General features: G+C 44.6%; 1 protein-coding gene across 1 annotated transcript in view; it reads left to right on the top strand.

Moving 5' to 3' along the window:
- Nucleotides 1-12,776, top strand: part of SLC67A1 (solute carrier family 67 member 1) — a 73,534-nt gene extending 60,758 nt beyond the window's left edge. Inside the window, exons 9-11 of the mRNA XM_028733504.2 lie at nucleotides 2,185-2,286; nucleotides 7,966-8,086; nucleotides 12,489-12,776. Coding sequence (XP_028589337.2) covers nucleotides 2,185-2,286; nucleotides 7,966-8,086; nucleotides 12,489-12,676 — 411 coding nt within the window. The 3' untranslated portion in view covers nucleotides 12,677-12,776. The remainder of the gene's footprint in view (nucleotides 1-2,184; nucleotides 2,287-7,965; nucleotides 8,087-12,488) is intronic.
- Nucleotides 12,777-13,975: the final 1,199 nt, after the last annotated feature.

Genomic DNA, 13,975 nt, shown 5'->3' with positions numbered 1-13,975 from the left:
GAGATCAGAACTAGCAAAAAAAGGACAGCCCTTCAACATCTGTGCTCTCATATCTGCTTCACAGCCTCTTCTCTCCTGTCACACTGCCTGAAGCTGATCCACCCATAACCACAGCCACCCTGACTGGGCAATGATTAGGAAATGATGTCCATGGCCCAGTGCTCCATTTTCCTTATTTGCTAGCCATTTGTCCAGACCATAGCCCCATGGCTGTTTCCCACATCAACTGTTTCTTTTTTTGTGTGTTTTTTGGACTTGGAGAAAATACCTTTGCTGGACAAAGAATGTTGTTTGAAATGTTCCTGTTTCGGCAATTGTATTGAGCAGATTACCTCTGTGTAGGAAAATTTTCAGTGCATGACATGACCATTTGGTCCACTTTCCTCCTCTTCCTTGCATAGGGGCACAGCCTCAGGCAGTTTGAATTGCTCTTGGGGTTAGTCCTTTAGCTGTACATGAGCTCTTATTACTGATACTTCTGCACCCTCCTTTTCGGTGCAGTATCTTGTTATGACTGGTGAAGGAGAGGAATTGATTTGCTACAGCTGTGCAGCTTGTCTGTAATTATGATAAAACTGTAACACAATTACAGAACATCACTGAGCATTTCTTTTGTTGTTGTTCCTGTTCTTCCTTTTGTTTACCAAAGGAAGGGGGAGAAGGAAGAATGCACAGCCCACTGACAATTTATGTACACATACATGCATAAAGGTAACCACAGATGGAAGCTAGAAAGAAGAGAAATACAGTGGACCCCCGGGTTACGTTACCTTCAGGTTGTGGAAGTGGGTTTGCCGCTCATGCATGTGCAGAAGCGCTGTGCGGTACTGTGCACAGAAGCGGTCCTCCGGTTATGAAATTTTCAGGATACGGCCAGGCCTCCAGAACGGATCCCATTCGTAATCGGAGGTACCACTGTACTGATAACAGTTTCTGAACAAACTGAACAAAAACAATATATAATTTGAAAATAAAAGAACAGTGAGGTTTTGTCTTTTAGGTTAAGCCTTGATAAGAACAGAGTTAAGTATCCATCTAAAGCATGCAGAGAAAAGCTCCCTCAGAACTCCGCAGCCAATCAGCGCACATGTTACCTCAGTGAAGATCATGCCAATCTAAATGGTTGCTTAGCAACACCATCACCACTCCCTTGGGTAGTTGACTGACACTGGAACTAAAATTAACCCTTTCTGTTACAAATTGAATGATCCCTGCTGTTACACTTTCAACAACAAAGAATTATTCAATATTGAGGCATCGACGTATGTGGCTAGGCCTGCTGCGGTTTGCTACAGTTTTGCTGTAGTTTTGCTGTGGTGGTGGTTGTTTTAAAAGAGGATAATTGGATAAGCCTGGATGTTTTTTAGTAGATGAGTGCACAACCTGCAAGGATTTATTTTTCATTTCAAAACTAATGAAATTTGACAAAAATATGAATACTCATGGAATGATGCGGGCAGACAAGATGGGAGCTGCGTCTCCCACCAGTCACAAATGAACTTACTAAAGAGTTCCGGGGACCTGCGACACTTATGTGACTCAGGTCCGTGTACCAACTGCAGTAAAGCTCAAGTGGCCACACAAACCAGAAAGTTTCCCATGGCCCCAGCTATAAGGCTTGATTAACAAGAACTTCTCCCCTCTGAATTGGCATAGTGTCAATGTGGAACTGAGTTTATTAGAAAGTATGTCTAGGGAACTTGGGAGCCATCCCTTAGGGCAGGGTGGGGGAAATATAATTAAACCCCAAACCCTATAATTACTCATATAGTGAAATGGCACACCTAGAGGAAGAACCTCCCAGGAGATCTGTGCATTTAAGAACTATTTTCAGGATTAGGTTGCACCGTCTCATTTCCTCTTTTCCTACGTTTGCAAGCTTGCTCTTCCTTCAAAGTGATCCCAGGTGGTCTCTATGCAGGCTGTGTTCAGGGTCATACACATTGATCTGCAGCGTAGAGTTGTTTCATGTGCCTATAGACATGCACATGAACTTAAGAAAATCAAGCCTGCTTGCTCAAGCCAATGACCCAGCTAGTCCAGCAGTCTGTTCTGACAGATGACACTCACAGATACAACGCTGCGTTTCTGGGCCTTATTAGTGTACAGAAACAAACATTCACTCTGGGCTAGAAGCATCTGAGAATTTGACGTTGTCTATGTCTCTGCCCTCTCTTTCCCTAGGTCGTCCAGGGCCTAGTAATTGGGAGATTGACAAGTCGTTATTCAGAGTGGACTCTGCTCATGTTGTGCGTCCTTGTCTTCTGCGGAGTGGGCATTGGTATGGTAAGGTACCAGACATGCATACATTGCCTGATTAGGCTGTGCTTTTGAATACTCTACACTAGATGCTATGCAAGTGAACATATGAAAAGTATTGTGTTTGACATAATCTGGGAGTTTTGTCTGTTGTGTTATATTAGTGGTGGTCCATTCACACTTTTTTCAATTTTCCCCCATGTGTGTTTGTGTTATGACCAAAAGCTCTACCAGGCTTCCATATCGACAGTCTGCTTCCTATCATGGTCCAACTAGGACAAACCAGGGGGGGATGATTTAAGCCATTACTTCCTCCTGGAATTTTTAAAATGTTTGCAAGTTAAAGGATGCTTGGAATGGAGTTTCCCAAATCTTTCCAGAATGTCCTGGGTTCAGAGAAAATATAAAAGCCAACATTTTTTTTTTAAAAAAAAAGTATAATCAAACTTCTGCTGTTTGCGTTACATTGTCCAGAAGGACAAAAAATACATCTAACCGCACTATTTTAATTCAATGTGGTTGATCCTCCAAACCATCATTTGGAAGATGGGAATGTACTGCAGACTCAAGAGTTCCCCTTTCAGATTCCCCCTTCATTTCCAGGTGCAATAGTGGCAGAAAATTATGGTTACCCTCAGTGCCGGATTTACGTATAAGCTAAACAAGCTATAGCTTAGGGCCCCACTCTCTTGGGGGGCCCCCAAAAATGTAAAGGAAAAAAACACCTGGATGTACATTTCCAAAATATAAGATAAGAAACAAATAAAATAAAACCTACATACAGTTAGAGCTTACGGTAATAATTATTTCACTATTAATATACTTCTTCTTAATTGTATTTCACTATTAATATACTTCTCCTTAATTGTATTTCAGTTCAACAATTACTTTGATAAAATACATATTTTGTTATGTGCAAATGGCTTTAGATACCTATTAGGTCCATAAATTACCATATACCATATATTCAACACAAAAAACAGCAATAATTTGTTGTTGACAAAGGACAGCTGGAAATATAAAGGGCCCTATTACCTTCAGTATCTTAGGGCCTCATCAAACCTAAATCCGGCCCTGGTTACCCTGGCAACTATGGTTGCAAACTCTGCTTCCAATCATGGTTTGAATATTACCACTAACCATGTGTTTGAAAACTCATGAGGCCACCACCTGGCTCTGGTCAGTGACTGGAAACAGGAACATGCTTTCTTTGGTTCCATGACTGCAGGTAGGCAGTAGATGTTAACCCTTGCTTACCCGATTTGGCTATTGCAGCAATCTAATTGGATGCTGCACAACTTGGAAACAGAGTTGGGATGCAAAAGAGGATGGGGCTCCTGCACTTTTAACAGTTGCCATGCAAGTGATACCTGCTGAAATGCCACCTTCGACGCAACTTTTAAAGGGGCAGGACCTCTCTCTTCTTTTTCAACTGGTCGTACTAATCACAGCATGTTACCTCTATGGTGGAGCGCCCAAACCGGTTTCTGCCAGCAGCACCTAGGATCTCTGCTATCAACTTGGTTCAGAGATTACAATCATTGTTTCCACAAGGCTCTCCTCACTGCCGCAGAGGCCTTAAAGGGCCCAGAAATACCTTCCCATGACAACTATTGATAGGAAAGTACAGCTGCAGCGCTGTTTGCAAGGGGGAAAAGCTTTATAATCAAGGACCTGCCAAGAAAATATCCCATCTCTGGGGGTGGTTTATGTGCTGGGTTTCTTCATGAGGAAAAAGCGATCTTGACGCAACTTGGCCAGAGCTTCAGGAATATCCCTGTCTGAACTAAGTGTGCAGTTTATATATCTGCTGACATAAAAACAATTTTATGAGCTCTGCAGCTCTTTTAGGAGGAGGACATTTAACAAAGATCTCCAGTTACAACCCCCACCCAAACTAATCACTTCCTTTCAGTGGCCTCCAAAATATGTAGAGCTGAAATTAACAGAGAGGCCAGCTGCACTGAAAAGAATCCCAGCAAAGGTTTAGGGTAGAAGATGAAGGAGAAAATAATGGGAAATAGAGCGCAGTAATGAACAGGGTGCTCCAAATCAGCCAGAGTTCAGCCTCATTGCCTTCCAAACCAGCCCAGATCCAATGGCTTCCTTAGGAAGAAACTATGGTTTGGGGAAGGACTCATTATAGCTCAGTCACATAGTTGATGCAGAAAGTCTGAGGTTCAACCCCTGGAATCTCCAGTAAAAAGAATGAGTTGCAGATAATAGGAAAGACTTCTGACTGAGACCCTGCCAGTCAGAGTAGACAGTGCTGGCCTAGATGGACAAATATTTGACCAAATATATGAACAGCCCAATGAAAATTTTAAATTTCACCATCAGTAATTGCTTTTTCCTTATTAATACTTTTTATTAAGCCTTCCAAAATATTTCAGCAATAGTCAATAAAGCAGCAATAAAAACCAATAAAAAGAGCTGAAGAATCATTTAAAAGACTTGAGTTTTAATCTTGCACTAAATATCATTAATGAATGTCCCCCTCAGATCTGTTTAGGGAGACCGTATAAGGTTTGATATGAAATGCAAGCCTCAAGTGTCATACTTAAACTTCGTGGGCTGCTTATCTCTTTAAAGTATTTGTAGTCAGAATCAATTTTTCCTGAGCAACGTTTTCGCTGCCGTGTCAAGATGTTAAAGGAGTGGGGGTGAAGAGCCACCATGCGCTGTTCAGATATGATACACTACGCATGCCTATTGTCCTCAGGTGTCACACAGAAATCTTGTTTGAAGCAGTTTGGGACTTGTTTCAATTTCCCCCCATCTCAAGATCTCAAGGTGCTGTGAGGGCAATTGCAATGAAGAAGGCAGCAAGCAGTTTTGTTTCACTCACTTACACTTCCTATTGATTTACAAAGTCTTCTGGCCACAGGCAAATGGTAGATGCAGCAGCTGATCAGGTCAGGTGGGCAGGTGAAGCTTGAACCCTGAGCTTTGAGAGCCACCATTTGAGGGTCCTCCCCAGCCTTTGGCACCACATCTTTTACCTGTGCCCTTTTCTCAGTTTATTATAGCTATGGTTCTGAATTGTTGTGGCCACCCATTCATGGTCAATACCGTGTCAAAATATCTGCAGGAAGTGACAGCAGTATTTGGGGGATCCTCCCCCTCTCCCCCACTGGATATTAAAAAGTGAAAAGGCAGGTGGTGTGTTACTGCGCATAAGGCGTCTAACAGTAAAAACTCCTACCAACCCACCTACACTTTGAAAGGAGAAATGTAGATTTAAAGGGTTGTTCCCAAAGCTTGAAAAGCTGGGTGTGGGCAAACACACCTATATCTTTCCAGACTCCCTGAGAGATGGAAAGTTGACTACCAAACAAAGAATGTAAGAAGCCGCCTTATTATTACTTATTGGTTTGATTTATCAAATTTATATCCTGCCCTTCCTCCCCAAGGACCCCAGGGCAGCACACAGACGCACAATCTGAAAGAAAAGATTCTAAAAACAATTACAGTAAAAAAAGCAGTTCCACCCAATTATCTTGGGGTTGCCAGGGTCAGTACTCTTCAGCCACCAAGTGCTGGATAAAAGTGAATGTTTTCAAAATCCTCCTGAAACTTAATAACGATGGAGACAGGCACACTTCACTAGGGAGGCCATTCTACAACCAGGTTGCCACCTCTGAAAAGGCCCTGCTGGGCAGTCCCTAGCAAACACACCACCAATAAGATAGGTCAATTGGCTACCAAACCATACATTTAAAGCACATGTACAGGATACTCACACCTGAAAGATCCTGGGAACTGTAGTTTACTCTTCACAAGAGTTATAATCCCCAGCATCTTATTTATTCTTTAGGGGATTGCTTTAAATGTATGGTCAGGCAATTTGTCCTTCTAGCCCAGGCTTCCTCAACCTCAGCCCTCCAGATGTTTTGAGACTACAATTCCCATCATCCCTGACCACTGGTCCTACTAGCTAGGGATCATGGGAGTTGTAGGCCAAAAATATCTGGAGGGCCAAGGTTGAGGAAGCCTGTTCTAGTCCAGTGATGGATCTCCTGAACAGAGCAGCTCCCCAGTGTCTCAGGAATAAGAGGTCTATCCAGTCGCCTTCAACCCAGTACTAATAACCAGGGGTTGGACCTGAGACCTTTGGAAGGCAAAGTATACAGAGTGATGGTCCCTGCAGTTCTGGAGGTGGGTTATGAGTGCATTCCCAAATTCAGAGTCTCTGCCTAAGCATGTCTTCAGTGCTTTTGTTTTGGTGATAAAGATCTGGAAGGATCTTTGAGCAGCTGCACGATAAGAAAATAATTACATTCACTTCTTAGGCACACTGATTTGCATTTATACTTGGGAGACATTCCGGCTGACAAATGTTCAATTGATTCATTAGCAAGTGAGCAGGCCAGACAGGTCGCACACACACACCAGTTCTGCACTCTGTAATGCGCTGCTGCTCGTTTGTTTTGACAAGCACGGTTTGGCTTTAATTATCTGTGCTAATACATTGCTGGTAAATATTGTGCAGGCAGTCTTGGGTTAGTAATGAGCACTTGAATGAGACCACATTACAGCTCTCTCTGCTGTTTAAATTGCCCCTGCAAAGGCTGAGCTAGATGTGACACATGGCTGGCATATTTCTTTCCCACAACATTGTTTAAAAACCAATTGAAGCCTTGGGAACCTACTTTTGGAGGGTGTGTTTTTTTGTGTGTGCTTTTGCATGTGTATACCATTGGGGGAAACTGCACTGCAACTGCACATCACATCATGGAAGAATCTTAAAAACAGCTGTAGCTCTTGAGGTGGTTCACTGGATGAAACCTTTAGCAGCCACTAAGTGGTGATTGAGAAGGGAGAGAACTTCATGCCAGTATCTTTAAGCACTGGGAGGTGATGGAGGAGCTGGCAGGTGGGTGTTGCAGGATCCTATTGCTTTGCAAAGATACCACTGCTGAGTAGATGGTCATTCCTGCTGACATCTGCAGCCTGCACCCATGAGAGAGACTACCCAGTGTGAAGCCGGCCACTTGCTCTGTGCTCACACATGCACACCACTTTCCCACAGCCCTCCAATACTTAAAGATACGGACGGAAGTTCCTCTCTCCTTTTAAATTGCATTGCAGTGTCTGCTGAAGGTTTCTCTGTAGGAAATCACCGTATGACCCACCACAGCTTAAGATGGGAGATAAAAGAAGTTCTTTGCTGGCTCATTAAGTGAACTTGTGACAAATCCTTTTTTTAAAGTCAGGTGGCCTCTCTCCTTTCTGAAATCCAAATGCCTTCAGATGTTTGGTTGTGACACTGGCACTAATCAGAACACATAGGTTCCCTTTATTAACACCTAACAATAAGCTACCTTACAAAAAAAATGGCTACTAAACTACAGAATCAAGTCAGTAGCTGCCTGTTTCAGATCTAAGGAACCTAGTGGCTGTCTTTTATTTAATAAGGTTCCATCTTTCAATCAATTGACTTTCAGCTCTTTAAAAAACAAAAACCTGTCACTTTTTGTCAGCCAAACATGACTGGTGTAGAGCAGAGCTGCTCCTCTGTATTGGCACATTTTGGCTCTGTGGGCCTTGTCACACTCGTGTCTTGCAATGTTTTTTTCTTTATCCAAGTCTTCCTGGATACTGATACACACAGACACACAGACACACACACACACACCCTGCTACCTTTGTTGTATTCTAAAGCTGGCATTCTAACAGGCTTTCCTGCTTTGTCCCATCTCCCAGGCCCTGATGACCAACATTTTCCATTATTGCCTCATTGTGCCCCCCATGATATTCTCCTTCGGTACTATAGCCGTCATTTCGGACATCATCCTGACCAAGTCCGTCCCTGCTTCTGACACTGGTAAGACCGCCTCCTCCGCCGGATGGATTTCCTTCTCCCTCTTTCTTGATGAAACCAGCTGGATGCAGTGCTTGATTCCGGTTCACTTCTCTGAAAACGCTATGCACTGCCAAATGTGTGTCTTGTGCTCTGCCAGAGAGCCCAGCAGGAAGAATGCCCAGTTCCAAAGTCTCTGCACATCTCACATGTATTATTTTTTTAAAACAAAGGGTAGCCTTCAGTGGGATTTGCTTATTTGCCAAGCCGGCGAAGACTAGTTAGGATCAGTAGGGCTGGAAGCTGCAAGGGTGCCTGCAAGGAAGCCAGTGACCCATATTGACTTAATGAGCCGGTTGCCGAAGAAAGAGACAGAATCTTGCAGGGCTTCCTGGGATTAATGTCCTTGGGAAAGACCTGTGCAGTGTCCCTCTGCTTGGAGGTAGGACCTAGGTGTCATGTGGCCTCCTATCGCACCAGCACCTTGGGACCACCTCTTGGCTTGCAGCCTAGCAGCACTCATGCCAGCGGCGTAGCGTGGGTTGTCAGCACCCGGGGCAAGGCAAGTAATTTGCGCCCCCTAACCCGTGGATTTGCGCCCCCTAACCCATGGATTTGCCCTAACCCCAGATGTTGCGCCCGGTGCGGCCGGCCCCCCCTGCACCCCCCCATGCTACGCCACTGACTCATGCATAGGTGCAATGTTTGTGAACTGGTGCCTCCACAACGGGGCTATGTGCGTGTCCACCACTGCAGTATGCCTGATTCCAGCAACCCCACTTAGAGAGGCATCCATGCTCATGCAATGTCACTCTGCAAGAATGGAGCCTGGTGGTGGCGCCCATGCACTCTCAAGGCTCTTGCTTGAGGGCCGCCACAGGTGATGAATGGGAGTCCTCATAATTCTTCACTCTTCTGAAGAATTCCATGATGGCGATATGCAAGCTGTACCCTGGTGCTTCACAGTGTCTCCTCGGAACAATCACTTTACCTAAGCAGAAGACAAGCCATAGTGTTGTTGTTTTTCCAGAGAGTTGAAGGTGGTTTGAAAATGGCATTACTGCTTATGGTCTGCCAATCACTTAACTTTCAGCTCTGGGGGGAAAAGGTTTTCCAGGTTTTTATACAGACTTCTGGGATAGCTCAGTTGGTAAAACGTGAGACTCTTAATCTCAGGGTTGTGCGTTCGAGCCCCACATTGAGCAAAAGATTCCTGCATTGCAGGCAGTTGTGCCAGATGACTCTCATGGTCGCTTCCAACTCTACAGTGCTATGATTCTATGAAAATCCTGTCAGACCTGTTTGATCCCGGATTATAGCAGGATCAAAGGAATATGTATGTGCAATGGCAAGCAAAGGCCCTCTCAAGTCACTTACAGCCTGTGTTCAGACTTGGATTGGGAAGAGCCAAGTTCAATTTCTCACTTAGTCATAAACTTTGCTGGACGGTGTTGGGCCAGTCATCTCCCTCAGCCCATCCTAACCTCACAGGATTGTAGTAAGGATACAACGGCATTGTATCCAATGTGGAATGTCTCCAGCCTTATGCCACGTGCACTCTGGATATGCCAGGATATTCCCATGATTATTCTGAGAACACTTCCTGTGAATCATATGTTTAGTTTATTATTTCTTTGTTTACTATTGCATTTATAGCCCACCTATAAATGGGCAGTGTGGCATGGGGGTTCTGCCCCCCTCACCACCTTATCCTCACAACAATCCTGTTGGGCTGAGATGCAGTGACTGGTCCAAGGTCGCCTAGTGAGCTTTGTGGCTGAGTCGGGGATTTGAACCCGCCACACCAGCTCTTTGTGTCCTTAAAACATGACTAAAGTGCTGTTTGTGGTTGCTAGATCAGCATGAGCTGTGGATATTATCAACCCTGGAAGCAACCCTACACTTCTGAAATGAAGAAGCTGAGAGGGAAGGTTTAAAGGCAGCAGCTGGCACGGGTTCAGGCATCTTCTCAAAAGAGCTGTTATAAGGGAAATGGAGCCTGCTCTGCTTGCTTCCTGAGCCCAGAGGGGTAGCCTCAGTCACATATGAATGCTCCCTCAGTGGCCTAATCCCAAACCTGATTTGCATAGATTATTAGGTCACAGTTCAGAAGAATTTGCCAGTGTCTGCTTGGGAGCAGCAAAATACTGGTAATATAGCCTAGGAGCAAAATGTATGGGGAACAGTGTACTGGGGCCCAGAGAATATGAGAGAGGGAAGGGGGGGGGAGCTGCATATAAGGGGTGGTGGTTTTGTATTTCCATTCAAGTAGATGTGTGTACTAGAATAATAGGAGCACGTAGTAGATCAGGGCTGGGTTACCGGCAGAGACATGTCTAGAATCTGTGCTATATATAACAAGGGATGTTTTGGGTCTGTACTGAAGCGTGTAGCAATCATGAGCTTAAGATATGATATGAGCTTGCATATCCCAGTCGGAAAACCATATGTTTTCAGCTGAGGAAAATAAGTTGCTAGTGCTGTGAGGTGCGGAGGGGCTGGGCTTCAAAGTGGGACATTAGGGACAGCATGTATCACTGGAGAAAATTTTGCAAAGTCTTTCGACTGCTCTTATTAAAGCCGTTTCTGGCAATTAATGCAGTGTGGGTGACTCCCAAAGCAGCACAGCTATTAAAAGTGCTTCAACACCCATTTCTGGCTGTGGGTGGAACTGCACGTTACCTGACCCACCCATCGATTCATTTAAAGACACCTCCCTGCTTTACAATCATGCATTGCCAGTTGAAATGTTTTCATTTGTGGCTTTTAAATAATTTTTTATTTTTTTTAAAAAAAACACCTCGATCTTTTTGACAGTTTCTTCACCAGTTGCAATTATTTCATTCATGGCTTTTCCTGTCAAACAAACTGAGGTTTTCCGGTGAGGAGAATTGCTAGACACCTTAAGGAACATAAATCAAGGTCCTTTTTCAGGAGGAGCATGCATGCCTTGGGTGGCCAGTGTGGGGGAAAAGGTCGAATTTCTGCACCTTTGGTTGCCATGCAAACTGCACCTGCTGAAATCCCACAACCAGTCAAGGTGCAACAGCCTCGCCCTTTTTTATCACCTGGCCACCCTGTGCCAATCACAGTGGGCTCCAGTCAGGTGAAGCTCAATGCTTGCTCGAACGGCCTCTTCTCCAGCCATCCACTCGTCAGATTCTGTCGGCGTGTCAGCCATCTATGGAGTCCACTCTTCTCGGGTTGCTGTTTCTCCTGCCCTGCCCTTTCTGCTCTTTGCTGCAGGGCCAGCTGCCTCCATCAGTCTACAGTCTTCTGGGTTTCTCTTTGGGCCGGATGCCACTCTGCCCTTCCCTTCAGCATCCAGAACAAGCTGTTTGGGTGTTAGGGGATAGGTCGGCAAAGTTCCAAGCTAAGGTCACTTGTTAGCACCCACGGTAGGGTGACCAGGTCCAAAAAGAGGGCAGGGCTCCTTTAGTAGCTGTGTAGAAAAGGGAATTTCAGCTGGTGTAGCTCATCATGCAGTTCTGTGCAACAGAATTAAACATATGCTTACATTTCCTGTTGATACTGGTGGCCTGCTTTTGTGCATCAAGCTAAACCAAACTGTGGCTTAGCGTGATCTCCTGGGAAGGTGATAGTGGCTACTTTGCTCCTCATTTTACTGCTGCACCACGCTGACCTAAGCATTGGTTTGACTTAGTGCCTTGTCCCAATTTGGTGGTGTTGCACTCTCCAGATTAACCACAAGTTGTAAACTAAGAACAGACTTTGGTTGCAGCTCATGGTTAGCCCGGAGAAAACTAAACCACAAGCCACAGTTCAGATGACATGTTTAGCCAAACCATGGCTTAGCTCAGCAGAGTCTGCCAATGAAACCTGCAGGGAGGAGCAAAATGGTCCCAATCTCCTTGGGAACTGGCACACTCACACATTTGTGCTAAGCCATGGTCAAAGGCACTGACTTGCCCCCCACATTGAAGGGGTGCGGTGTCACATGACATATGTATGACATCATATGCATGACATCAGTGGGCAGTAGGGGATGGGGGCCTCCTCAATATTGGAAGGGCTCAGCCTCCTAACCAAAAATATTGAGGGGGCTAAAGCTCCTTCTGCCCCCTATAGTTGGCACCTATAGTTGGTTTAGCTTCGTGTGACATGCAAACCGGGCCAGTGGGATTTACTAGTGCTTCATCACACCCATCCCTTGTAATGCTGGTGAGGTACCAAGTTCCGTGATTGGAAATGGACTTCTCTTCGTTCCTTATTTCAATTGCAGGGTTGTGTGAATTGTGTGAAATCAGATTTATGGTCTGCCACATTACTGTGTTTAGGACTGGCATATGAAATCCCCGATTGCAGAAATGCTAAAGACACATTGGTCTAATACACTGGTGATGGAGTAGATACTGACATTAATTTTGATCTTCAGAATTAATTTTCTTTATGTTTTCTTCCCTAGGTGCCATGCTGGGAATTAGTTCCTCAGTGCAACCATTGACAAGGACAATAGGCCCAACTATAGGAGGATTTTTATACAGACGATTTGGGGTCTCGTCCTTTGGTTATTTACAGCTGCTTGTTAATATACCTCTGTTTTTCTACATCTTGAGGAAGAGGATCCCTCACAATGAAGGGAAAGTACAGTAATTAAGTCTTCAGATGGTGTGCTGATGAGAAGATGTGCTATAACTCTATTTTAGGACTTTTAATTGCCCTATCTGACAGGAAATAAACTAATTTAAACCAGCTCCCTTAATGCACTGCAATGTACTGTAGATATGGTTGGGTAACTGTTGATGTTGGAACTGTTATCAAAGCCTAAAAGCTCTATCAAAGCGTTCCGCACCTTTGATTGTAATCACACTGGGGATCTCTGAAGGATCTGCAGATGGAATGTTCTTTCTTTAGATAGCAACATGTATTTCTGCCAGAGCCTCAACAGAATTTCTATTGTAAAAAAGAGGCCTAGTTTGGAATACAAGGTCGGGAAAACAGAAAACAGAAAACCAACAATTTCAAGTTACACGTGTCATGTCAATTTAGTCTCTAAGAATAGGATCCATGAAGCCCCTTGTCCACATCTCATCCCAGCTGGAAGCTCACTGACAAATCCTGGAAGGGACCCCCAAGAATCATCAGGTCCAGCCCCCTGTAATGAAGGAATCTCAACATCCAATTTGAAATTTAACCAAACCCTACTTAGCTTTGCAACTGTGCTAGCAGTTTTATTGTTGCACCCCTGTAGCTAAATAAGCCAGCCACTCTCGGACTAATCCCCACCCATTGTAATATGAAGGGAATACTGAGCTACTTTATGAGATTGTCTTTAAGGATTAAAAAATTGTGCATTCATGGCACTTTGAACACTCACATGATCTATATAAATGCTAGGTTCTATTAGTTGCCTTGATTCTGCCCTGTGGCATTGTCACTCCTTACCAGAGTGCGCGGCTGTATCATTTGGAACAAGTAGACAGGAGGAGCGTCAGAGATGGAAGAGTCTGCTTCCGGGCAGAGACCTATTCCAGTTGGCAGTCACCCCTTTCTGAGCCTACAGATCTGACAAACAGGCAGCAATACTTGAAAAGCTATATCCTCTCAAACACAGCATGACTTCCCTCAAGTCAGCAGAAGTGTCATGCAGCTGACTCAGTTAACCTCACACTTACCAAGCTGGCAAGCTACACAGCTGTAAAGTGTTTAAACTGCTCTACATAGCCGTAAGTGCTTTCAAAGCCATGTTTTGGCCTGTGTGTGCAGGCGATGGGCTTGTAGTCCATAACATCAGGAGGGCACCAGGTTGGGGAAGGCAGGTTTCAAACTTCTGATAAGTAAGTGTTCAAAGAGCTATGCATACCGTAACTTCCGCAATCCTTTTAGCATAACACTAAGGCAGTGAGTGTCAGTGTAGTTTCGTGGTGAGCTGAAACAGTGGGACATGTTCCA

This window comes from Podarcis muralis, chromosome 1 (assembly GCF_964188315.1).
Source record: "Podarcis muralis chromosome 1, rPodMur119.hap1.1, whole genome shotgun sequence".
Classification (NCBI taxonomy): domain Eukaryota; kingdom Metazoa; phylum Chordata; class Lepidosauria; order Squamata; family Lacertidae; genus Podarcis; species Podarcis muralis.
Note: the sequence above shows the minus strand (reverse complement) of the source record. Positions and strands in the feature narration are given on the sequence as shown.